General features: G+C 44.1%; 2 protein-coding genes across 6 annotated transcripts in view; both read right to left on the minus strand.

The window, feature by feature from the left end:
* SNX29 (sorting nexin 29) overlaps window positions 1-16,921 on the minus strand; it is a 413,174-nt gene extending 396,253 nt beyond the window's left edge. For 4 of the 5 annotated variants that reach the window (XM_036411105.2, XM_045571684.1, XM_036411103.2 and 1 more), the window contains exons 1-2: window positions 16,808-16,913; window positions 14,834-14,923 (exon numbers count right to left, since the gene is read on the minus strand). In XM_036411105.2, the coding sequence (XP_036266998.1) occupies window positions 14,834-14,852 (19 nt within the window). In that variant the 5' untranslated portion in view covers window positions 14,853-14,923; window positions 16,808-16,913. Of the gene's footprint in view, window positions 1-14,833; window positions 14,924-16,807 lie in introns of all 5 variants that reach the window. The other variant, XM_036411104.2, reaches the window with a different exon arrangement.
* Window positions 16,922-19,921: 3,000 nt separating this feature from the next.
* TNFRSF17 (TNF receptor superfamily member 17) overlaps window positions 19,922-26,229 on the minus strand; it is a 112,337-nt gene continuing 106,029 nt past the window's right edge. Inside the window, exons 3-5 of the mRNA XM_036411123.2 lie at window positions 22,857-23,257; window positions 22,380-22,511; window positions 19,922-20,430 (exon numbers count right to left, since the gene is read on the minus strand). Of these exons, the coding sequence (XP_036267016.1) occupies window positions 20,147-20,430; window positions 22,380-22,511; window positions 22,857-22,974 (534 nt within the window). The 5' untranslated portion in view covers window positions 22,975-23,257 and the 3' untranslated portion in view covers window positions 19,922-20,146. The remainder of the gene's footprint in view (window positions 20,431-22,379; window positions 22,512-22,856; window positions 23,258-26,229) is intronic.

The following is a 26,229-nucleotide window of genomic DNA, read 5'->3' on the forward strand; positions in this document are numbered from 1 at the left end:
CAGAACCTCAACAAATTGAGCTAATACTCCGGAGAATGGCGGGTTACATCTGTATGTATACATTGCAGCCAAAGGAAAGAGACATAAGTGGGTTACATGAAATCCATTGGTGATAGAGGCGGGAGAAAGCAAAACAGGGAATCCCCTGGGATTGGACAAAAAGTAAAAAGATAGACACAGACTTAGGTGGGTGCAGGAACAATTAACATGATAATGAAGGAATTTGTGGTATCTGTCCTAGGGCACATTACCTTAGGTTGTGCCTCAAGGGATCCAGAAAAGGGAAGTTACAAGTTAGCCTGACATTTCAAGAGCATGTTATCATAGATGCAAAAAGACAGATAGGTTCAGCTTGATCTTGTCAGGTAAAGGTTGATCTTGTCAGGGAAGATACCGGACTAGGACATAACTGCCCACCATAACTGCTTTTATTGTAGTTAAAGTTTAATTTCAGGCCATCCTTTTTGGTTACTTTAGGTCCTTGAGTTTGCAGATCGCCATTCAGGCCTCCCCTGAGCTTGTCAGGTTAGCATATGGCCCCTTTCATCCACAGCCCCTAATTATACTCTTTTTAGGGAAGTGTTTCAGCCAACTCTGCATTAACCAAACATAATATACCCAGAGGCCAGATCTGCTACCAATTTTCCATTCTGAGATACACAGTAAACCTTTATATTCACCTGTAAGCTGGGTGCAGGATAAAGGAACGGAGCTTGGAGATATTGATCACTTGCCCAACGAACAGCTCAGAGGTGACAGACCCAACATTTACCCAAAGCCCATGCCTTCCAACCCCCACAAAACCAGGTAACCTTGGGCAGTTCAACTTCAGACAGAAAAAGGGCTTCCTCGGGAAGGGCCAACAAAGACAAACCAACCTCCTCCTCCTAATGGCTGGCTCAAATGCCACCTTCTCTGAGAAACCCTCCTGCCGAGAATCCCCAATGGGCACAATAACCTGCTCCCTGAACTGTGCTTCCTCGTCCTTCCAACCACACCACATTCTGGCCTAATGCCTACAGCAGAGAGGATCAAGGGGCGAAACTGGGAAAACAAGAACCTTGGCCCCATGCCGGGGCCAGTTTGGCTCAGTGGATAGAGCATCAGCCTGTGGACTGAAAGGTTCGATTTCGGTCAGAGGCATGGTACCGGTAGGGGGTGTGCAGGAGGCATCTGGTCTATGATTCTCTCTCTCATCGATGTTTCTAGCTCTCTATCCCTCTCCCTTCCACTCTGGAAAAAATCAATTTAAAAAAAAAATTTTTTTTAAGAACCTTGCCCCCAGGGTATCCCTTCCTTCCCCAGCATATGCCTGGCAAACTGCGGCTCTCAGCCACATGCAGCTCTTTGGTTGGCCCTTAGCAAAGGCCAGTTTAGGAGCACCCTAATCAAGTTAATAACAATGTACCTACCTATATAGTTTAAGTTTAAAAAATTTGACTCTCAAAAGGAATTTCAATCGTACTGTTGATATTTGGCTCTGTTGACTAAAGAGTTTGCCCACCACTGCTGTAGGGGAATGCATGACACTTGAAAGTAAGGGAGCAATGGGCAATGACAGCTTGTCCCCGGCTAACACCTTTTTCTCTGCATAGGCCTTTCTTTTAGACATCCCCATCTTCCATCCCCTTTTCCTTAAATAAATTCAATTTTCTTTCATCTTGATGGCTATTTAGCCTTCCGGCACACCACCCACTTTAACCTTCCACATTGGTGGCCCGTGAGGGATATCCGTAAGAGAAGCTTCCACGCCTCTCCTCGCTGCCTCCTCAACCCCTAGAGACTCTTAGTCTTGGAATCCAGCACCAACCAAGTCCTTCTGGACTCCCAAGCAGTGGCAGGAGTGCCAGATGGTCAGACCTCCTGATTCCTAACAGGTGAGTCACTTCATTTTTTGGAAAAGGGCACTAGGGAACGAGACTCTCAGCTCCCCCCAGGCCACCACTTCTGGGCACAGGTCAACCACTTATAACCCACTAGGGCGGCTGCCACTAAAAGACTCCAGTGATAAGATAAACCAGACTCACCAGGCTCGGAACAGGCACATTTGCATTAGGCAGCCCGCCGGTTTCAAGCAAATGTCCCAGCAACTGGGGCACACTATGGAAAACCACACATTTGCGCAAAGCCTTGGCCCAAAACTCCCTGTAGAATTGTATTTGGGGAACTGTGAGTCTCGGCATTGTCAATTCTGGCGTTTAAGGGGAGAGAGCGCACTCACAGGCTGGTCGTGTCACATTAGGATTTCGCCATGAATCCTAGCACTGGGTCCAACCAGCAGTTTACCAGGCAATTAATAGTAAGGATGTTTCTATTTACCCCTAGCCTCCAGGGGACCCTGGGTCCCGAAACTAAGCTTTTCTGGTGAGGACACCCTCTAGAATAGGTCTCCACACACGGAAGGGGGCAGCAACCATCCTTGGTTTCTCCCTCTCACTATGTGGCTCTCCCTCCTACAATCAACTCAATCTCAACCCCTCCCAAAAATTCACCTGCCTTTTAAAGGCTGTTAAGGCCCTCAATTTATGAGAAAAAATTAGACCCAAATGCTTATTTTCTATTGCAATACAGGATGGCCACAATATAGATTAGACAATCAGGAGATCTGGACCCAGAATGGTACCTTAATTATAACACCTTTCTCCAATTGGATTCACACTGGGGCCACCTAGGCAAACGGTCCAAAATTTCCTAAGCCTTCTGCAAACATAAGGAAATCAACAATTATGGAATCAAGACTCCAAGGGACGTTCCATGGTTCCCCAAGGAGCTTTAAACAGAGGGACAGGGACGAGCCAGGCCACAGCAGCAGCCTCGCATGTGTAACTTGCATAGGGAAGCAGCAGTTTTGTCTGCTCAGCACAAGCATGTGAACAGATAAAATGAACAATCACACTCCCCGAAGTCAGGGCGCTGGTTCCCAGGATTGTGGAGGAAAGTGGCCCAGCTGGGCCGGGATAAAAGGACAGATTGTCCAAGACCACACAATAGAAAGGAGAGACTCAGGCCATCCAAGTGGATGTGTGATGTCTAAGACGGAGTCAACAGCAGGTTTATAAATGAGCAAATAGTTTACTCTAGAGCAGGATCAACAGACATTTTCTGTAAAGATTAAACAGTAAATATTTTAGGATTCCAAGCCATTACAGCTCTGTCACAGCTACTCAATTCGGCCATCATAGTGTAAAAGTAGCCATAGACAAGAGTAAAAGAATGGATGGGACTGTGTTCCAACAAAGTTTTATTTACAAAATAGATAGCCAGCCTAGTGTGCCAATCTCTGTTGTAGGAAAAACATTAAAATGGTAGTGGTTGGCAAACACTTAGAAGAGAATGTGTATCTTCCCCCAGGGCTGAAGAAATAAAAATTATATTCTTACTTAAAATTAACCTCCACATGTGATCATTAAGTAATTATTAATTTGGCCAAGAAACATTTAAAAAGAAATTCTGCAGTGCTGGAGGAAAAGGTACACACCACCAGTAAACAATATCCTGGGGTAGTAAGTTCTTGAAAAACAGTGTGGCAGAGCATACCAAAAGCTACAAAATACTCTCGATGCATGGGAAACTAAGCTGCGGAGGAGGAGTGGGGGAAACGAGAAAAGGAACAAGTAACTATTTCACCAGTCCTTCCATCTTCCAGGCACTGAGCAAGGCCTCCATGTGCATCTCTCACTTTCATTTCCATCTTCTGACCAGGGAATCAGGAGGCAGAGAATTGCCCTCGCTCTATAGGGAGTGAAAGCCAGGACTGCCAGAGTAGTGTTTTTCCCACAATGGCGGCCTAAGCATAGCGTCATAGTTGTGCAGATTTTTCCAGTAGTGTCCTAGAGCAGGGGTCGGCAAACTATAGCTCAAACCAAACCCAGCTGCTGCCTGTTGTCTAAATAAAGTTTTATGGGAATACAGCCATGTTTTTCCATTTGCTGCTTTTATCCTACAACAAAGGGGTGAGTGGCTGGGACACAGACCAGATGGCCTGCAAAGCAGAAAATATTTACTATCTGGCCCTTTGCAGAAAATGTTTGCCAATTTCATCCCAGAACATCCTAAATGGAATTACGTTCTTTTCCTACAATGGGAGAAAGGTTAAATAATTGGAGTAACTCAATTTTATGAAATGTTATGCGGTCATTTCTAATCACTGTGAAGAGAAGGAACCTGGATAAACACTATAATATAGTAAGTTGACAATTTTAAGTATAACAAGTATAGTTTATTCTTGTATTGTTGTTTACTAGAGACCTGGTGCACAAATTCGTGAATGAGTGGGGTCAGGCCGGCCTGCCCCTAAGAGGGCTGATTGAGGCTGGGCCAGTGGGGGGGAAGGGGAATGCAGGCAGTTGGATGACTGGCCCTGGCCCTGCCCCTGATCTGGATGGGTGGGGCTGATCAGGACAGCCGGCCAGGGGGAGGGGCTGTGGGAGGTTTTGGGGTTCCGATCCGGTAGTTGGCTGCCGCAGTGCGTGTCATAGCGACAGGTCATTCTGGTCATTCTGGTCGTTCCAGTGTTCCAATTGCTTGGCTTTATATATGTAGATTCCTGATGTACCGATAAGCATCAAACCATTTGACTGTCCAACCAATCGCTATGACATACACTGACAACCAAGGGGCAGACGCTCCGACTGGTAGTTATCTTGCTGCTGGGGTCCGGCTGATCAGGACTGGGCAAGGAGAGCAGGATATGCCCTGGAGCCCTCCTGCAGTCCTTCCCTGGCCATGGTAGGGTCCCAAATTGCAAGAGAGCTCAGGCCAGGCTGAGGGACCCCACCAATGCACAAATCTGTGCACCAAGCCTCTAGTATTATATATTTTTCCAGATAAACAACTATAAACCTACTTTCCTCACTGAAAACACTGATTTAAATGTAGACTCAATGCAATTATATAAAATGCATATGCTTTGAACAAATACAGTATTTTCAGTGTGGCTCAGTAGCTGAATGTCAACCTATGAGCCAGGAGGTCATAGTTCGATTCCCAGTCAGGGCACATGTGGGGTTATGGGCTCAAGCCCCAGTGGAGTATGTGCAGGAGGCAGCTGATCAATGATTCCCTCTCATCATTGATGTTTCTAGCTTTCTCTCCCTCTCTCTTTCTCTCTGAAATCAACAAAAATGTTTCTTAAAAAATCTTTTAAAAAGTAGAATACCTAAAAATATAAATATTTAATGTGCAAGGAAGGCATATGCATATGTATGTTCTGTTTTCACAATAGTCTTTAATGGCATTTTGGGGCTTCTTCGCTTTTTTTTAAGATGGGGAAGAGCAAATTCCAAGATATGCAGATGCAGGCAAGGAAAAATCAGATGGGAATGGGCAAGGTCCCCTGCAGGAAGCTGGGAACACAGGCTCAGCAGGGTGCTTCCCAATGGTCAGAGAAGGCTCCTGGATGGGCAAGCAGAAATCAAGCCCAAGGAATGGGTCCTCACTCCTCTGGAGGTTTCACACTGCTACACCCCACACCCATACCTGCTCCTCTCCCAGCCTTTCCTACCTCAGTAAAAGGCAGTTCTTACCCCTTTTAGCTGCCCAGGAGGGAAAAAAAAAAAAAAAAAAAAAAAAAGGAATCACTCCTCCCTCCCTCAGGTTTGTTCAGATACCACCTTTCCTGTGAGGTCTACCCTGATTACCCCATTCAAAATTACTATAGCCCTCCCCCTTCAATTTATCCTCTATCCCAGGAGGGGGGAACCTTTTTTCTTCCAAGGGCCATTTGAATATTTATTCAGTTAGTTTTTACTTTTTCAATTTCAAAGAGGAAAGGAGAGGGAGAAATAGAAACATCAATTACAAAAGAAAAAAATTGATCAGCTGCCACCTGCATGCCCACACTGGGGATCAAACCCGAAACCCAGGCATGTGCCCTGATCAGGAATCGAACCGTGACCCCCTGGTACATAGGTCAACACTCAACCACTGAGCCACGCTGGCCAGTCCCAATTGGATATTTATTACATCATTCATGGGCTATACAAAATTATCAACTTAAAAATTACCCTGCTACATTTGATCAAACATTTAATTAACTCCCTCTTAATACCTTGGCAGGGCCAGACCAAATGATTTCCCAAACGTTCCCCACCCCATCTATCCAGAAAACAAGTCCGATGCACCATTAAGCCATGGCCTGGGCATAAGATCTAGACCTCGCTAACCAGAGCCACAGTGGTAGGGTCCAGGATGACCACATGGCCAACAAGACTGTGGTAAATCAGCCTAGGACCTGTGCCGGGCCCATTGGGAAAGAGGTCCACTCTTTGTTGGGTGTTATTACATTGTAGGATGTGACCCAAGAGCTGCTGGTAGTCATCTTGCCTCCACAGAGGAGAGGCTGCCTGAATATGAAGCCAACGGAGAAAAAAGTAGAGCTGTGAGCTGGGCAGAAAGGTTGTCCTGATGATTCTCTAAGCACCTGAGTCCATCTGGTTCAGTGTCCACTATAAGACACTTCATTTATTTATTTATTCACTCATTCATTCATTCTCACCCAAGCATATGTTTTTACTTTAGAGAGAGAGGAAGGGAAAGAAAAAAAAAATTGATCAGTTGCCACCTGTACACACTCCAACCTAGGATCGAACCCACCACCTTTTGGTATATGGGATGACGCTGCAACCAAGTAAGCCACCTAGCCAGGGTCATCATAAAACACTTTAAATCCCCGCAGTCCTGAAATAAGCTTCTGCTACATGCTACTGTAGAGTCCTGGCTAACACAACCATTACTCCAACAAAACACTTTTTGGCAGTTCATTCAATTCGTTTCAACAGACATCAACAGTACAGCCCTTTGCTAAGTGACAGAAGACACACTAAACTGTCATCAAAGAAATGTCTCCTGAATGTTGAATCCTGAATTTCTGGCCTGGCTCTGCTGCCACTAGAGCCTTCACTCTTATGGGTAGCTTTTTGTTGTTAATCCTCACCCAAGGATTTTTTCCCATTGCTTTTTAGAGAGAATGGAAAGGAAGGGGGAAGGGGGGAAGGGGAAGATGGGAGAGAGGTGGGGAGGGGAAGGAGAGGGAGATAGGGGAGGGAGAAAGACACACATCAATTGGTTGCCCCTGCATAAAGCCCTACTTGACTGGGGATTGAACCTGCAACTCAAGTACGTGCCCTTGACCAGGAATATTGAACCCACAACCTTTCAGTGCGTGGGGTGGACGCTATAACCACGCAGACAGGATTGCACAGGCCTGGGTTGCGAGCTTGATCCCCAGTTGGGGCGTGCAAAAGGAAGCAGATCAACGGTTCTCTCTCATCATTGATGTTTCTATCTCTCTCTCTCCCTCTCCTTTCCTCTCTGAAATAAACAAAAGTATTTTTTTAATTATGCTATATGCAAGATGATGGATTAATGATAGATTATGTAATTCATAAAAGTGAATAATATGGAGACCACTTAGCAACATGTTCAAGTTTTTTCCAGAAATGCTATGGGTAAAAATAAAGTGCAAATTTATATGATAAAAATAAAATTACTTCAACCTATATAGGTGTTTTGTAACCTTTTTTTTAATTATTACTTTCTCCCTTAGGGTCCTTTTTAGACTTTTTTTCTTATCACCCCCTCAGTGAAATTTTAATGCCACACAGCATGCGGCTGGGAGCCCCGCCTCGCCTGTCCCTCCCTCACCCAGCACCATCCCAGTGACTTTGGTTCAGCCCACAGGCCCCGGGCCGAGGTGCAAGACGCTGATGTGAAGGCTCGCACGGGGGTGGCCTCAGCAGGCCTGCGGCTGGCGTGCCTCTGGTGCATCCACCCTGGTGGGGCTGCCGCTGGAGTGTGTCCCCACGTCCTGCCCAGGGGGAAGCCAGGCTAGGCCTTGGGGCGGGAGGATGTGTTGGCCACCCTGAAAGGTGGACTAGCATGCGGCTGGGCCCTTGTCCAGAGAGCCCCTGGGTTCTGGGGTGTCGGACAGGAGGTAACGGTGGCCTCACCGTAGACAGTGTTTTGGGACTTGGCTGCTCTCAGGATCCTGTGCCTGGAAATAGCCTGCAGTGGCCCAAGAAGAGAGCATCGGTGCCAGTCATTCTCTGGCAGGGACCAGGGCCCACGGCCTCAGGTTGGAAAGAGACCAAAGGGGTAGCTTCCCGGGAGGGATACTAGAGCTTCCTCTGACCCAGCTCTTCCCCTGCGCTGTTCCCTCTTCCCACCAGTCTCTGTCGCCAAAGTCGCTGCCCCAGCTACAGATACCTGCTTCTCCCAGAGAAATAAAATTAGTTTCTATTTTATGTTAATAAAAAAAAAAATTAGTGCCACAGATATATTTTACATCTGTTTATACACTGCTTGCCTATCTGTGATTTATACAAAACAATAAAATGTGCACACCCCTCAGGGGCGCGATCACCTGTGGAGAATGCAGAGCATGCGTATGGACAAGATGCTGGCAGGCAGGAGGGAAGGCGCTTTATCTGGAATTATGTCCACATTGCCAGAATTCATGGAAGCCCATAAAGTCTTAGATTTTAGTTCCATATTTTAAGAGCTCTGAGAACTTGATTTCTATCGGTTACCCAGGCACAGTCATGCAACAGGAAGCAGGAGAGTGATGTCAATAGGGTCAATGTCAATGTCAAATGTCTATTGCCACTTGCTCGCAAAGGAGATGGTCAAATATCTGCTGGTGGTGGAGCTCTTATTTCTCACTAACTGCCAAATCAACCCATTGCCTTCAACAAGGACAAAAGAAAGTGTGCTACCATCACTTTTTCTGCTTTGAATGAAAACCACTAATATTCCTTTTTCCGTTCACTCAATTTTCAGCTTCTTTTTTTTCCCCTTTTTTTTTTTTTTAATCCTCACCCAAGGATATTTCTCCGTTGATTTTTATTTTTTAAAATATATTTTTATTGATTTCAGAGAGGAAGAGGGAGAGAGATAGAAACATCAATGGTGAGAGAGAATCATTGATTGGCTGCCTCCTGCACACCCCCCACTGGGGATTGAGCCCTTGACCGGAATCAAACCTGGGACCCTTCACTCCATAGGCCAACACTTTATCTGCTGAGCCAAACCAGCCAGGGCAGTGGTCGACTCCATTGATTTTTAGAGAGTGGAAGGGAGGGAAGAGTGGGGAAGGAGAAGAAGGAAAAAGGGAGAGAGAGAGAGAAAAAAAAAAAAAAAAGAGAAAGAGAGGAATTGATTGGCTGCCCCCCCACACTTGTCCTGACCCAGGCTGGGACTGAGCCTGCAACTGAGGTAGGTACATGCACTTGACCTGGAATAAAAACCTCAATCCTGCAGTTCACACTCTAACCACTGAACAACCCAGCCAGGGCTCACTTATTCTTTATTCCAAATACAAGCCACTGCTAGAGATGACCCAGTCAAAGCCAAAGAGGAAACATGACCTTGGACATTCCAGAAAATAAGAAGAAGCTGCCAAAATGTACATAAACATGCGGCAAGAACAGCAGCAAATTCCCACTATTCCCAAACTCGAAAGTGTATCAAGCCCTTACAGCTTGTCTGTTCCACAAATCACCTGACTTCCCTGGGTCTGGCTTTCCCCATCCTTGAACTGGGGGTTTCTGTGTGTTTCTAACTTAAGAATTCTTTACAGAATAATTATTGTTTGAAAAGAGCATCAAGAACTTGAAAGATTAAGTCTTACAAAAAACAATGCTTGAGAACCTTGCCTTTTTGACCCTACAAGTTTACTTTCTCAATAACAACAAAGGTATTACCTGAAAATCAGAATTTCTTAGCTAGCAGAAGCTGGTAATCAAGTATTCTTCCCTACTATTTTTTATGAAAAAAATAAATAAATAAACAAACAAACAAACAAACAAATAAATAAATAATGGCCACTATCACCCTAACAATTTGCTTATTTCCACATACATATATGAATCCAAAAACAGTTTTCTGTGCATGTATTGATGTGCATCAAGGTATATATTTTAAAAGGTGTAATTCTGCACTATTTTTTTTAGAAAACATTAATATTAATGATGTGTAAAAGTCCATTTTTTTCCTTTTAACGTCTCTGAGGTTTTTCATCATGCGATCATACCACATACATTTATCCACTCCCCTATTAATGGTTATCTTGTTTCTGCCTCATGATACCCATTTATCTTATGTATGCATTTCCTAGAGCCATTCCACTTCCTGGTTATTTGCACTTAATGTATTTGGCCTTGAACCTATTTGACCTCAAACTCCACTCAAACATTTCCAACTCAAAATACAGCAGATGCTAATTGCCCATTTATAGGATATACAAGAGACTGAGAAACATAGCAAACGACACCAAAAGGATGTAATCAGCAAAATCCTGCAAAGAAACCTTACAGGATAAAATGCTTCCTTCAACAAAAACTGTAAGAGGTGAAAAAGAAAAGAGAGAGATGAAAGGGGAATCCGTAATTTAAAAAAAAAAAAAAAAAAAAAAAAAAAAAAGACTGTGCTTCAAAGGATACCATCATAAAAGGAATAAACAACCCATAAAAGGAGAAAATGTTTATAAACAACATATCTGATAAAGGACCTATAACCAAATTAAATAGAATTCTTATACCTCAACAGAAAGGAAAACAACCTCTTAAAAAATGGACAAAGAGCCGAAACCTGTTTGGCTCAGGGGATAGAGCATCAGCCTGTGGACTGAAGGATCCCAGGTTCAATTCCGGTCAGGGGCATGTACCTTGGTTGCAGGCACATCCCCAGTAGGAGGTGTGCAGGTGGCAGCTGATCGATGATTCTCTCTCATGGATGTTTCTAACTCTCTAACCCTCTCCCTTCCTCTCTGTAAAAAATCAAATTTTATATATATATATATATATATATATATATATATATATATATATATATAATTTTTTTTTAATGGACAAAGACTCTCAACAGACATTTCTCCAAAGAAGATATACAAGTGACCAATAAGCACATGAAACAGTGTTCAACACCATTAGTCATTAGGGAAATGCAAATCAAAACCACAAAGAGACACCACTTCACAGCCACTAGAAGGGTAGACTGCAGAAATCAGAACCTTCATGCAGTGCTGGTGGGAACGGAGAACGGTGCAGCCACATTGGAAAAGTCTGACAGTTCCTCAAATGGACCCAGTAGTTCCACTCTTATGTGTACACCCAAGAAAAATAAAAACATATTCCCAGCCAAAACCTTGTATGTGAGTGTTCACTGCAGTATTATTCATAATGGCCAGAGTGCAAACAAGTCAAATGTCCATCTACTAAGAAAGGAAGAAGCAAAATGTGGCATATCCAAGGCCTGGGTGCAAGAGCAGCACCCACAGAGTGGGGAGCAGGCGATGGTTTTGCTGGGGGATCTGGAGAAAGAGCTCAATGAACCGCAGCATGAAATTGCAGCCTGCAGACACAGCCACTGGCACCCAGCGTGGTGGCTCAATGGTCGAGTGTTGACCTATGAACCAGGAGGTCACGGTTCAATTCTCCAGTTCGATTCCCCATCAGGGCACATGCCTGGGTTGCGGGCTCGATCCCCAGTAGGGGTGTGCAGGAGGCAGCCAATCAATGATTCTCTCTCATCACTGATGTTTCAGTCTCTCGCTCCCTCTCCCTTACTCTGTGAAATCAATAAAAATATATTTAATTTAAAAGAGAGACAGTGGCTCCAGAGGAGAGGCACCTTGGGTCTTCCATCCCTGGAGGAGCCCCTACTCACATGGGATCCTACCTACCCTATTGGAGAGACAGACAGACTGACCAGGACTGAGGAAGGAGAGTGGTGCGAAGAAAATAGTCCTGAGATAGTAATCCTGAGCAACATAGGAGGATATTTTATGGAGACACCTGGGAGGTGTCACACCAGGATGCCCAACATGGAGAAGCTGGTGAGCATAAGGCTCCGATTGAAGGGCCCTGGGGAAACCCCATAGAAGAAAGACAACACCAATGTGATGAATATGGGAAGAGCTTCGCTCAGAGATCAGGACTCATTCAGCATCAAAGAATTCACACTGGAGAAAGACCCTATAAAGGTAATGAGTGTGGGAAGGCCTTCAGTCAGAGTGCCAGCCTCATCCAGCACCAGAGAACCCACAGGGGAGAGAAGCCAGTTGGTGCTCCTCACTCCTTTCGTGTGGAGCACCGGAAAAGCCCTCCGGGGAGCGGCCTCCCAGTGCAGTAAGTGGAAAAGCTTTCATCCACACCATCACCTCATCTGCCATCAGGAGATTCACAGCGTGGTCAAGCTAATCCAATCCTTGCTATGTGCAAGTTTTCCAGTTTGCTGGCCAAGTCCTGTGCAGCAGGTGAAGACTGGGAAATGCTTTTCTCCCGGTCTCCGCTCAAGGCGTTTTGGAACAGTTACTGACCTGTGGTGTGAACACATCCTAAGAGGAAACTTAACAGGTTTTTTAAGCTACCGCTTTCCCTTTGGTTTTTTTTTTTTTTTTTTCTTTTTTAATATATTTTATTGGGAGAGGGATAGAGAGTTAGAAACACTGATGAGAGAGTAACACCGATCAGCTGCCTCCTGCACACTCCCCACTGGGGCATCTCCTTTTGGTTTACCTCTTCCTGTTCACTACTAGTCCATCCTCTTATTTATTCTCTTTCAGGTGGTTCTACCAGGGGTCCTCAAACTTTTTAAAGTGGGGGCCAGATCACGGTCCCTCAGAGAGCTGGAGGGCTGGACTATATGAACTACTAATTCCTACTGTAACACCTCAGCTGCGCTCACTGCCCAAAAAACCTGGCGGGCCGGATCAGACTCCTCTGCGGGCCGCATGTGGCCTGCGGGCCGTAGTTTGAAGACGCCTGTATCTAAACCTTCCTAACAATGTAATAAATTGTGCCACTATCGCCAACAGGCTTTGAAAGCTCTGTGCATATCTGGATTTAAGCCCTGAAGTCCAAAAAGAGCACTGCTGATGTTCTAGGTGACCCGCGCTGGCATGGCACATCTTCTCCACCTTACTGCTTCCCTCTGACACCTACACAACACTCCTTTTTAAATGCTGGGTGTGTACACTTTGGCACGTTATTCACCTTCCCGTGATCCAGTTTTATCATTTGTAAACGATGGATTACAGTATAACTACCTCATAATGTTTTTGAAAGGATTTAAAAATGTAATCCAGATGAAGCTTTAGTGCATGACAGACTAAGCACTCAATAAATATTCACTATTTGTATTACAACTGTTGACCCCAAGAAGGAACATACCTGCAAAAAAGGACTTCCTAGCAATTAATTGGGTCCAAATTCTTCACCAGAGTCTAGTAGCCATTGCTGATAGAGGCCATACATGTGTCTTGCATCTCAAGGAAAAGTCACAGACTGAGGGGCCAGCCTCCTGAACTGTGTTTCTGCCAGCAGAGTTGGACTTAAAAGGAGTTCCTGGGATGTACGTTGGCCACTGGGCCAGAGACCTGCCCCATCCAATTAGAGCTGCACAATTAGAGCCTCATTTGCACCTTTACTGACCAATCAGTAGATCCGTAACAATCAACCAGAATGTGCAATTCCAACTTACTGGACAGTACTATTTGAACCAATTAAACTGCAAATTTGGATTCCTCATTTGCATAAAAATGGACCAATCAGTGACCATTGTGGGCATTTTATATAAGGGGCCTCCCCTTTGTCTCAGTGGAATGCACTTTCAGTTTCTGCCCATGGCTGCACTTCTCTGGTTTGCAGACTATTCACCTGAATAGTCTCTCCTTTTAATGCACACACAAAAAAAGTGTCATATCCATATAATGGAATATTATTCAGCCATAAAAAAAATGAAGTACAGATAATATGCTACATTTTGAGCCTTGAAAGCATACTTCATGCAAACAGCTGGACATAAAGGCCACAGTATGATTAATTTATATGAAATATCCAGAATAAGAAATCCAGAGAGAGAGAAAAAAAATAGATTAGTGATTGCCTGGGGCTTAAGGGAGGGAGAATGAGGAATAGCTGCTAATGGGTACAGGGTTTCTTTGGGAGTAATGAAAATGTTCTAAAATTGATTATGATGATGTTTGCAGAACTCTGTATATATATTGAACACTAAAAAAATAACAAACTTAAGAATTAGAGAGAGACCTAAAAGACAAACCAATTTGCATTGTGTAAACTTTATTTAGATCCTGGATTTTAAAAAATACACTATAAAGTAGAATTATAAAGCAAGTATGGAAATTTGAACATTGAATCTCTGATATTAATGAATTATTACTAATTTCTTATAGTTATGGAAATGAAATTGTGTTTTTAAAGAAGTGCCTGTATTTTTTTATATTTTTTAAAATATATTTTTTATTGATTTCAGACAAAGAAGAAGAGAGAGGGAGAGAGAGAAACAGAAACATCAATCATGAGAGAGAATCACTGATCAGCTGCCTCCTGCACACCCCTATTGGGGATCAAGCCCAAGACTTGGGCATGTGCCCTTGGCAGGAATCAACCTGGGACCCTTCAGTCTGCAGGCCGATGCTCTACTGAACCAAACCAGCTAAGATAGAGTACTTATATTTTAGAAATACATATTAAAATTTTTACTGGTGATACAATACAACTTCTAGGATTTGCTTCAAAATAAACTGGGGAGAGAGGTAGAAAGTAAATAGGTAAAGTGGTCATAAGTTGATAATTGCTCATTCAACTATTCTCCCCACTTCCCTGATGTTTGAAATTTTCTGTTAATAAAAAGAACAGAAGAAAGAAAATATTTCCATGTCATGTTATTTTGTTGTATATCAATCTCAACGGTGGGAAAACCCTATTTCAATTGTATTCTCAAGAAATGATTAATGGAAACATGTATGTGTATTATTTACAAATTGAGGAAATAAAGAGTTTTACTTTCAAAAAAAGAAACGATTGAAAAATACCTTGGACTTCCCCCGCCATCCTCAGCAACCACTTTTTCTGCCTCAATTACAATCTTTCCAAAAGAAGGCTTTCATTCTTAATGCTTTTTCCTTCAAAAACAAAAACAAAACAAAAAACACATTTATTGGCTTCCTTTTTTTTGCCTTAGACCTAATTATTTTTTAATTACATTTTAAAACTCATCTTTGATATTAAGTTGCTCCTTAAAAGATACATTGATTCATTTCCCCCTGGCTTGTCAATTTCACTTACTCCTCTGAGGAAGGCAGAACTGTGAGCCTTGGAGCCTCCTTGGTCACAATAATAGAAAGAGATTTTTTTAGGGCCAAAGCAACCCCACCTGAGCCCCATGTCCTTATGGAAACAATAATAGCGCTAATTTCCTGACTACGTACATACCAAGGAGGGGCAAAGTACCACTCACTTCACCTGAGTAATGTTATCTGGTCACTGCAACAAGCCTAGAGACAGGAACCATTATTTATCCCCATTTTGCTAGGACTTGCAGAATGATCAAGCAACTTACTCTTAAATCATACAGCTTTATGTGGCAGCACCAGGATTTGAGCCCCGGCTGTTTAGTTCCAGGGCCTGCACTTACACCAGACTAGATTACCTCCTGGGTGGAAACCAGCTCATCTGTGTTGTGGTATTACTCATGTCCAAGGAGCAGAAAGTTTAATTAAAATTCATTCAATCTGGAAACAGAAGATGGGCTGTCTCCCAGGGAAATCCTCTCCCCTCCCCCCCCCCTCGTTAGGACCATCAATTTCACAAATCTTACTCTTTAACAAAAACAAAAGCTCATTACTTGAAAAACATTCCACAGAGATCATTTAAAAGTTACAGATGAAAAGAGAGATTGCCTTAGCCTTGCCCACTCCTGACCTCCAGAAAATGCTTGGGTGAAGGGGCTAGGGCTAAGGGCTGGACTTTTCAGTAAAGAGAAAACAGAGTCCTCCTAAGTGAATCCAGATCCCAGTTAGGGTGAGCTGAGAGGCTTCCCCGAGCCACTCCCATCTCCACAAGCAACACCCAGGAATGACTTAGCACCAAAACACCAACAGGAGAAACGACTGAGGATCCCTGGCCACGTCTCAGGACTAAACTTCAGAAACACTGAGGACTACCTCCCAGGAAACTCCCTCCCCCTCGCAAGCTCCCCACCAAAACCAGCCTCCTTCCCTTGTGGGAGGGAGAGGGGTGGACTGGGCAGGGCAAGCAATGGTCCCCAGATGGGCTCAACATTGCACAAGGGAAGGTTTGCAGGACAGGACAAGGGAGATCTCAAATGATCTAAGAAAATGATGGGGCTGGAGTACAAAAAAAAAAAAAAAAAAAAAAAACAAGGACCAAAGTGGGATACAAAGTAACTGGGAACAGCGGTGGCTGGAACAGCAAAGACTGGGGGCAGAGGAATAAGAGGAGCCGGGAAAACAAAGAGGCTGGAGAATTACTAGTCCTCTCCGGATCGGAGCTACGGGGACACGGGGTTCAGGGGTCAGCAAACTAAGTGTTCGGAGAGGACGCTCAGCCTGTGTGGAGACAGCAGTGACTGGACACCGAGGGCCTGAGGACGCGGATGACCGAGGAGCAGGGGGAGCCTGAATTGGAACCGGGACTCAGGAAGTCTACGAGTTAGTTGGGACTGAGACACGGGAGGTCTGAGAACCGGGGGGTCTGGTAACTGGGCAAGGGGTCGGGGGGCTGGGAAGGGCTGGCGGGTTGGAATACAGGTGTCGAAGGGCTTGTTCCCAGAGATGGACAGGAGGCAGGGGACTAGGAGTGCCTGGGCTCGGGACGCCCGAGAACTGCAGGTGATCAGGACAAGAACTGGGCTGGTGACAGTGTTCTGGGACCGCTGGGACAGGGGTCCGGGAGCGGGACGTGGGGACCAGGGGCCGGAGTGTGCAGCTGAGGCGGCGGAAGCCGGGGCGGGCGGGGCGGGTGACAGCGGCGGAGCCGCCACTCACCGCTCATGGTGCCGCTCCCCGGGCCGGTGGAAGCGCCTCGCCGCTACTGCCGCCGCCGAGCTCCGACAGGCCGGGCCACTGCGCGCCCCGCCCCGCCCGCCGGCCCGTCCTCCCGCCCCGCCCCGGAAGTGGAGTGTCGGCGCTGTGGCCCCGCCCCCCGACCCGGAACGTAAACACCGGCGCCGGCGCGGGGCCGGCAGACTGGAACCTCCTCGGAGACACGTGGTCTGTCCATGGTCGGGTACAGCGGGGTGATCTGGACGCGTTGGGCCGGGACGGGCAGACTGGAACCTCCTCGGAAACACGTGGTGGTCCGTCCGTGCTGGGGTACAGCCGGGTGATCTGGACCCCTCCCCGCCCTCTGGGGCTCACACCTCTGCCGGAAAGCCAGACAGTAAACAAGGAAGTCCCGAGAGGGAAAGACGCCAGGCAGCGCTAGAAGCAGAGAAGGGGAAAGACTAATGGGCCAAAGCATGGGGACAGGGGAGACGGGCCGTCCCAGAGGGCCTCTCTAAGGAAACGACTTTATTTTTTTTTAATATATTTTATTGCTTTTTTACAGAGAGGAAAAGAGAGAGAGAGAAAGTTAGAAACATCGATGTGAGAGAAACATCATCGATCAACTGCCTCCTACACACCCCCTACTGGGAATGTGCCTGCAACCAAGGTACATACCTTTGATCAAATGAAACCCAGGACCTTTCAGTCCTCAGGCTGACGCTGTATTCACTGAGCCAAACCGAAGGAGACAGCGGAGAAGATCTGCTGGAAAGGAACAAGTGCAAAAGGCCCTGCCGAGAGGGATTGGCTGGAGGGAGAGCGTGAGTGAGTAAGGGGTAGTCAGGTCAAGAGTTGGGTGGAGGTGGTTGGGAAAAAGATCAAAACTGGAGTATCAATACTCATTTCTGACAAAATAGACTAAGATCTGGAAACAGCCCAAGTGCCCATCAGCAGATGCGTGGATAAAAAAGCTGTGGTACATTTATATCGTGGAATACTGTGCAGCAGTAAAAAAGAAGAGTCTCACCCTTTGAGACAGCATGGAAGGACCTGGAGAGTAGTATGCTAAGTGAGATAAGTCAGTCAGAGAAAGACAAGTATCACATGATTTCATTCCTATGGACTCTAATTAACAAAATAAGCTGATGAAGGGAGTGGATCCAAAGACGTGGAAGCTGGGATCTATCGGGAAGGTGGGGCTGGGTGGGTTGGTGGAGGTAATCATCCAAAGACCTTCTATGCATATATGCATAATCCATGGATGCATACAGTGGGGAGGTGAGGGCCTGGGGTGGAGGTTGGGGGCAGTGGGGATGATGGGGGGAAGGGGGTCTTATGTAATACTTTAAACAATAAAGCTTAAAAATAAAAGAGTTGGGTGTAGGACCTTGCAAGCCATTGTAAGCTGTTTGAACTTTTCAACCTGACTCTTAAGTAGTGTTTGCACAAGAAACATTCAAACCTGTAGAGAATTTTTATGAGTTTAGTTGAACCAAACTTTCAACAACTGCTGGGAAGCAGAATCTCAATGTATTGAGCTAATGCTCCAGAAAATCGCAGTTTTTCACTAATTTTTATAAATTACCATCAAAGGAGGAGAGTAAGTGGGTTACATGAAATCCTTTGGTGATAGATTTGGGATGTGGTAGAAAGCAAGGCAGGAAAACCTCTGGGATTGGAAAAAAAGTAAGCTAATAGACACATGCTTCTTTTACATAGGTGGGCATAGGATAGTTAAGTCAACAATTAAGGATAACAGTAACAATGAAGGGATTTGCGCATTGATTGTGCCCCAAGGGGTCTGGAAAAAGGGAAGGTACAAGTTACTAGTGACATTCCAAAGGTATGTTATCTAGATGCAAAAAAATTAAAAATGGAACTCCCATTCAACCCAGACTTTAACTTGGTGCTGGAAGACCAGGAATCAAAAGCCTAACATCAACTTTTGAAAAATCTAAATTCATTGAGGAGGTTATACCAGGTTTGAGGGGATTAGGAGCAATATCATAGTAAAGGAGTTTGTGCCTGCCCTCAGAGAGACTCAACCTCAAAGGAACTAATAAAAATCAGAGCAGTGTGACTAACCAAATTGCTTATTATAAACCAGATACTTTTATGGGGGGGAAATGTTGTGTGTTTATGTAACATACAGTAGTTAAGTATCTTTCTTATAGTCACCCAAGGTCTATCACCTACTAACAGAGCCAGGATTCAAACCCAGGCAGTCAGGCTCTAAGAGCCAGAGCCTTAACCACTATACCGGTTTGTCTCCTGTGGCCCTCAAGGGCTTGAAAAGGAGCCACGATGGGTCCCAAATAGGAAAAAGATCCCGCCAAGGTTCCCCCTATCCCAAGCCTGACACAAAAGCCACAGAGCCCCAAGACCTTGAAGATCTATGCTGTGGTGTCAGTGGGCATCTTAATGATCAAAATCAATCGATGATCACAGTGCAGCCTTTCCATAAAGAGCTGTGCACAGCCCCAAGATCTTTGCTCAACCCCAAAAGAGAAATCCTCCCCCTATAATGACTAAGACTGTAACCCAAACAGATGGGGAACTCAGACATGGAACTAAGTTGATGTGGAAAGAAAAAGAAAAAAAAATAGATCAAGATGTCTGGGTTTCAATCATGGCTTTGCCATTTAATGGCTATGTGACTTTGCTCTCCCTTCGTTTCTGTCATAATCTGTAAAATGGAGATGATGGTGGTCCACCCACTTGTACTTTGTTGTATGCAGTTAAATGAGTGAGTACAGGTAAAGCACTTAGAACAGTCCCTGCACATTAGCAACTATATAAGTGTTAGCAATCATCATTACCTGCATTTGGGTCTAAAAAGTATACCTATCACCGTTTGTAATTCTACCCATATTTATATGATTATAATAGTGCCCGAGGCCTCCAGTAGGCTGGAAATTCACAAGGTCATTGCACACTGAATTAGCACAGCTGACTCTAGGCTTCTCCTGTCTACAGAAGTACGCAAAATAACCTTGTTTGCCTTTACCATAAAGAGAAAAATTCAGTCTGTTCTGAAGTGCATCTGTGCCTGTAGAGGAGGGAAGTGGTCCAGCCGCAGAAAGGTGTCACTACGGGATCTACACAATGCAGTCCTTTTTTTTCAGTGAGTCAAGAATTTAATCATCAAAACCAATGACGTTTCCACGGTTAAGCTCCCAACAGTAAGACAGAGAAATATATCTAACACAATGATTTTCTAGAATTAGAGGACAGAAAGCTCTATGGGCCACTCATAACCATCCTAAAGAGGCCTGATAAACCATCCTTTCCTCTGACAAAAGATTCTCAAAGTAGCTCTGCATCGCTCAAAATGGTTAATTATCTGGTGGAAATGGATTTCTCCATCCTTGTGAGACTCTCAATAGCTAGCAGGCCACTGCAGTAGTCGTTCGTTTTTGTGGTGACAAGGATGGTTGCGCCTTCCTCCATTGCTGGGAGCGGAAAGAAATGGTCAGAGTCGACCTTTGGTTGGCTCTTGACACAGTCTTCACAGGTACAGTCTTCTACAGTGTACTCCAGGCTTCTGGAAAGAATTTCCTCACCGGTCCTGCTATCTTCTTTACCACCCAGGTCAGCATTCACCTCGTTCCGAAGAGGTGATCCTGATTACACAGAAACAGAAAAGTTAACCTAAACTTCCCAGGAGGTGTGGTCATGGCAGTCCCAGTAGTACACCTCAGGTGGAGAGCCGTTCCAGACAAATCTTTCCCTACAAAACAAATGACTATGTCCTACTCTAGAAGTCAGGAACTAACAGGCCACTGGACACAAGAGGCTCAAAGACATGCTTTGGGGCATAGAGTGTTTTTATGTGTTTGCTTATGTTGACCCACATTTAAAAATCAAGGGATTGCCCTGGCCCATGTGGCTCAGCTGGTAGAAGTCTTGTCCGTGCACCAAGAGGTGGCAGTTTCAATTCCCAGTGTGCGGGAGGCAATCAATAGATATTTCTCTCTCACATCAATGTCTCTTTCTCGCGCTCTCGCTCTTGAATTAAAAAAATAAAAGTATTTTTAAAAAATCAAGTGATTTTGCATACAAATCTAGACTGGCCTTGATCTTATTTTACACAAATTACCATCTGTTACAGCACACCAAAATCAGCCTATAGGAACACGTTAGAATTCCAAGTAAAGATGCTTCTCTTTTCACATTTTGTGTCAGATTAAAAAAGTGTAATGAGCCGAACCTGGTTTGGCTCAGTGGTAGAGTGTCTGTCTGTGGACTGAAGGGTCCAGGGTTCGATTCCGGTCAGGGGCATGTATGTTGGTTGTGGGCACATCCCCAGAAGGGGGTGTGCAAGAGGCAGCTGGTCGGTGTTTCTCTCTCATAGACGTTTCTGACTCTCTATCTCTCTCCCTTCTTCTCTGTAAAAAAATCGATAAAATATATTTTTAAAAAATAAATAAATAAAAATAAAAACATAAAAAAGTGTAATGACTCTCCATGATCACATAAGGAAGGAGTCTCCATTATGCCCCCATCATATGCCTGTGAAGATGTTTTACTATTTCCCCAACCTTCCACAGTGTAACTCAATCTTCCAAAACACCACACTTAGAAGTCCTTCCCCACCTGTTTCTCAAGTTCCAAGCAAAACAAAAATAAAAATGAGTAACATTATATAGGACAACCATTTACCTCTCCTTATGCAAGGAGAGTGAATAAGGTGGATGCTTTGCAGATTATGCACAAAAAATGCAGAAAGAAATAGGGCAGAGGCTGCAGAGTGTTTGAGAATCAGATTGTCAGCAAAGGTGCCGCAGAAGTAGTTTTATCTTAAGAAGCCCTTAAGACCTTGAGGGTGTAAGGAACAATCACTTCTCCGGAACATTCAGTCCTCTGGGACTGGTTCTCTACTGATTATAAAGATGCTAATCTTTGAGGTGATTGCTTACATAATCCAGGAGCAACTGGTTATTCAGTTCCAACATTTTTCAACAGTAAAATGTTCACCCAAGCAAATAGCACATATTAAACATGTGGCCATGGAGCGTGCCAAATACACCTTTCCTGATACGGTAGTAGCAGACCTGGCTAGCAGTAACATTTAGTCAATGTGTGAATTTTGATCAAAAAGATGGTTTGGCTCAATGGATAGTGTTGGCCTGTGGACTGAAAGGCTCCAAGTTCGATTCTAGCCAAGGGCACATGCCTGGGATGCGGGCTCAATCCCCAGTGGGGGGCATGCAGGAGGCAGCCAAGCAATGATTCTATCTCATCATTGATGTTTCTAACTCTCTCTCCCTCTCCCTTCCTCTCTAAAACCAATAAAATATACTGTTTTTTAAAAATGGTAATTCAAAAGAGTGATTTTCAAGGGAAGAATGCAGGAGAAGACTGACACTATAGGACACCTGCAAAGAAGGTGTAAACAAGGAGAGAAGACAGCTCCCTTCAACCAAGAAGTGCATTTGACATATCTGTCCTCTGACACACTCAAAAGGGCTCCAACCTAATAAAATCTTCAATGTAAAAAAAGAAAGAGGAACTGAAACTCGAAAAAGCCACCTCTGAGAAACAGATTTCTAAGATTGGCCACCAGACTAACCTGTGCTTCTAAATTCGTCCTTTGAAGGTTCAGAGCTCATCTTCCTTAGCAAGATCATCAGCACGAAAATTGTCAAAGACAACAGCAAGCTCAGGCCCAAACAGGTCCAGAGAGTGGTATTTGTTCCTTTCACTGAGTTAAAAGCAATGTCAGAGAGAGAGAATGAACTGGTAACATCAAGTAAAGATTATTTGCTACCCAATTCCCCCTCATTCATCAGCATTGACTTTCCAATTCTAAATAACACTTAATTAGAAGAGTTGATAAAATACAGGGTTGCTAACAGTGCTGAATAAAATTTAGTTCAGCTCTGAATAATCATTCCTGTTGGCATTTAAATAACGGCCTCATTACCTTTCTCCTTTTGGATTCACAATATTTCACCCCCTTCCCTGTAATGTTTATTCTTTGAATAAGCACTCAGTATAGAAAGAATACTGCACACCAACGAATAATTGTTCAAGCAGTAGTACTTACTTGTATTGCAGAAACGCTGACATATGAGAGGAGGGGTATTAGAACACCGAAGGTGACACGATTTGCAAGCATTCAGCAATCTGTCAAAATATTCATTTTGGAGGCACTGCTGAGCCATCTGGAACTTGATCACAAAAAGAAACAAAAAAACCACAAAGAGAACCGCATGGAAAGACAAGTAGATTCTCTTCGAGAATTCCCCAGCCAGTGGAAGGAGAGCAGCTACAATGTCCAACAACTTCGAGGAAATAAAAGAAGTTCACCTCGATGGCTCTGGGCTTATAGGGGATGCTTTTCTGTACTGTGGCCAAGGATTTGAATACCAATTCTCATTCCCCTTTCGTAGTTTGAGGCTTGGGTGGGGTACGAGATGGCACGTCAATATCAAGGGCAAGTCGTACCTGAAACAGAAACTGCTTATTAATAGTGACAAGGTCTCAACCAGGTGACAGTTGCAAGACATAGATAAGCCTGAGGCACCAGGCAGAAGGTTCTATAACCATGTTACGGTGCATCTGTTTATGAGCGGAGCTGTGTGGCAGGCCCCAGGGAGCTGGGTAAGACAAAGCCTGTGCCCCTCACAGAGGAGATCGAAATTCACACATGGAACCCCAACACAGTAGTTGGAACTGATGGAATGTGAAAGAGGGAAAGGGGTAACAAGCATGCCTACCAGGTTGTGAACCTAGGTAGAATTCCAGAATTCTGACCGAAAGAGGGAACTCTCAGGAAAAAGCTAAACTGGCCTGTGAGTTGAAGAGAAAGATATGTTTAGAGTATTTTTAAATTTCTTTCTTGATTTTTAGAGAGAGAGGAAGAGAGAGGGATAGAGAGAAACATCATTGATCGCTGCCTCCTGCATGCCCACTACTGGGGATCAGGCATGTGCCCTGACTGGGAATCTAACCAAGGCCTCCTAGTTCATGGGACGACGCTCAACCATTGAGCCACACTGGCCGGGATAGCACTTTTTTTTTTTTTTTTTTTTTTTACTTTTTTTTTTTTAAATGAAGGACTTGAGCCTTGAAGAGAGTTTGGACGTGGGCATTGATTAAAACCTCCCATTCCTCTGGGGTCCAGGCGGAAGCCTGTGTGGGATAGCCAGGAGCTGAAAGGGCTGGCCCAGCAGGTCCCCCAGTGAAAATGGACTTTTGGAAAGCAGGTAAAGGCTCACAGGAAAAGCATAATTAGAGGGAGAGGAGGACAAAGATTGTCTCGCCAAAACAGCCAGGCAGAAAGGGAGTTTCAGGTCAGGATGAGTAGTGAGGGTCAAAGTCTATAGAAAAGTCAGAGGTGAAACACTAAGGTCGTTGGTAGCCTTTGGGGGTGTCAGCATATAGAAACCATATTGTAGATATTTAGAAAGCAGAGAGAGAGGAGGCAGTCACCCTAGCCGATTTGGCTCAGTAGATAGAGCATCAGCCTTCAGACCAAAGGGTCCCGGGTTCGCTTCTGGTCAAGGGCATGTATCTAGGTTGCAGGTTCCTTCCCAGCCCAGGCCCTGGTCAGGGTTCATTCAGGAAGCAACCAATCAATGTGTTTCTCTCACATTGATGTTTCTCTCTGTCTTTCCCTCTCTCTTTCACTCTCCCTAAAAATCAATGGAAAAATATGCTTGGGTGAGAATTAACAAAAAAACAAACAAGAGGAGGCAGTCAATGTGGGCAATGCCTGGGAAGTCTGGTGGAAACTGGAAGAACAAAGCTTTAATAACTCTTGGAAAAGAAAGCACTGTTGGGGGAGGAGGAGGTGGTCAATCAGGTAAAAAGGAGACATATGTAATACTTTAAACAATAAAGAGAGAGAGAGAGAGAGAGAGAGAGAGAGACATATGTAATACTAAGTAAGACAGATGAGACAGATGTGCTTACTTAGGTGCCTGAAGTAACATGTACCAGGTACAAGGGTGTTCACTGCAGTATCATTTGTATTTTCAAAAGCCTGCCCGTCAATGGGAGCCTCAAAGTGGAATACTACACAGCCATCAAAAAGAATGAGACAGGAGTGTTTTGGTTTTTCGTTTGTTTTTATTAATCATCACCTGAGGATATTTTTCCCATTGATTTTTTAGAGAGTGGAAGGGAGAAAGGGAAGTGGAGAGAGAGGGAGAGAGAGAGAGAAAGAGAGAGAGAGAGAAACTTCAACGTGAAAGAGACATCAATTGGTTGCCTCCCTTACCCACCCCAACAGGGACCGGGGAATGAACCTGCAGCCCAGGTAGATGCCCTTGACCTAAATTGAACCCAGGACTCTTCAGTCCACAGGTCAACACTCTAATCATTAAGCCACAGAGGTGAGGGTGAGACAGATGTGTGTTGATATGAGTGACACAGTACTGAGCAGAAAATGAAAGGTACTGAACAGTATGTATAATCTGCTCTTCTGTGTTTACAAATAAAATAACTGGGTTTGTATATAGAGACAGACATAGGCTAGCTACATCTGGAAATATACACAACACACTGATAGTAATTGCTTCTGGCAAGAGATAGGAAGCAGCACAGGGAAAAGATTGCATTAAAAAATCTTTGGTACTATTTGTATACTTTTTTTAAAAATTTTTAATTGATTTTTTTTTAGAGCAGTGATTTTCAACCTTTTTTGGGCAAAGGCACTCTTGTTTCATGAAAAAAATCACAAGGCACACCACCATTAGAAAATGTTAAAAAATTTAACTCTGTGCCTATATTGACTATATATAAAGTAATTCTCTTGAATAGGAATCAAATAAACACAAAGAAAGTATTTTATAATTACTTTATTATGAAATATTAAGTAAACAAAATAGTGAAAAATTATAAAATTCTTGTCTTGTCTGCACCTACGGCACACCAGGCAACATCTCGCGACACACTAGTGTGCCACGGAACAGCGGTTGAAAAACGCTGTTTTAGAGAAACACCACATTGTTGTTCCACTTACCGTGTTTCCCGAAAATAAGACATCCTCCAAAAATAAGACCTACTTACAGGTTTCCTTCTGAATGAAATATAAAGCATCCCCCCAAAATAATGCCCCCACCTAGGCTAAACATGAGAGATTTGGTCCACTGATTCTGAAAGAAATGGAGTCCCAAGAATTTCACCAGGAAATTCAGGAATTGGATTGTTATAATGATGTTCTAGATAGAAGATGATGGCATGATTGTCATTGAATAAATGAGTAAATTCTTGATACTTTAGGATTCACAGTTTGTCTGGTTTGTGTTGACAACTACAGTCCTACCGTACCGTATACAGGTAATAAATGTCCTTTATTTTCATTTAACAATAAATGTGTACCATATTCTTCTTCATGGAAAAATAAGACATCCCCTGAAAATAAGGCCTAGTGCATCTTTGGGAGCAAAAATTAATATAAGACACTGTCTTAT

The sequence above is a fragment of the Pipistrellus kuhlii genome, unplaced genomic scaffold (genome assembly GCF_014108245.1).
Source record: "Pipistrellus kuhlii isolate mPipKuh1 unplaced genomic scaffold, mPipKuh1.p scaffold_m20_p_4, whole genome shotgun sequence".
NCBI classification, from domain to species: Eukaryota; Metazoa; Chordata; class Mammalia; order Chiroptera; family Vespertilionidae; genus Pipistrellus; species Pipistrellus kuhlii.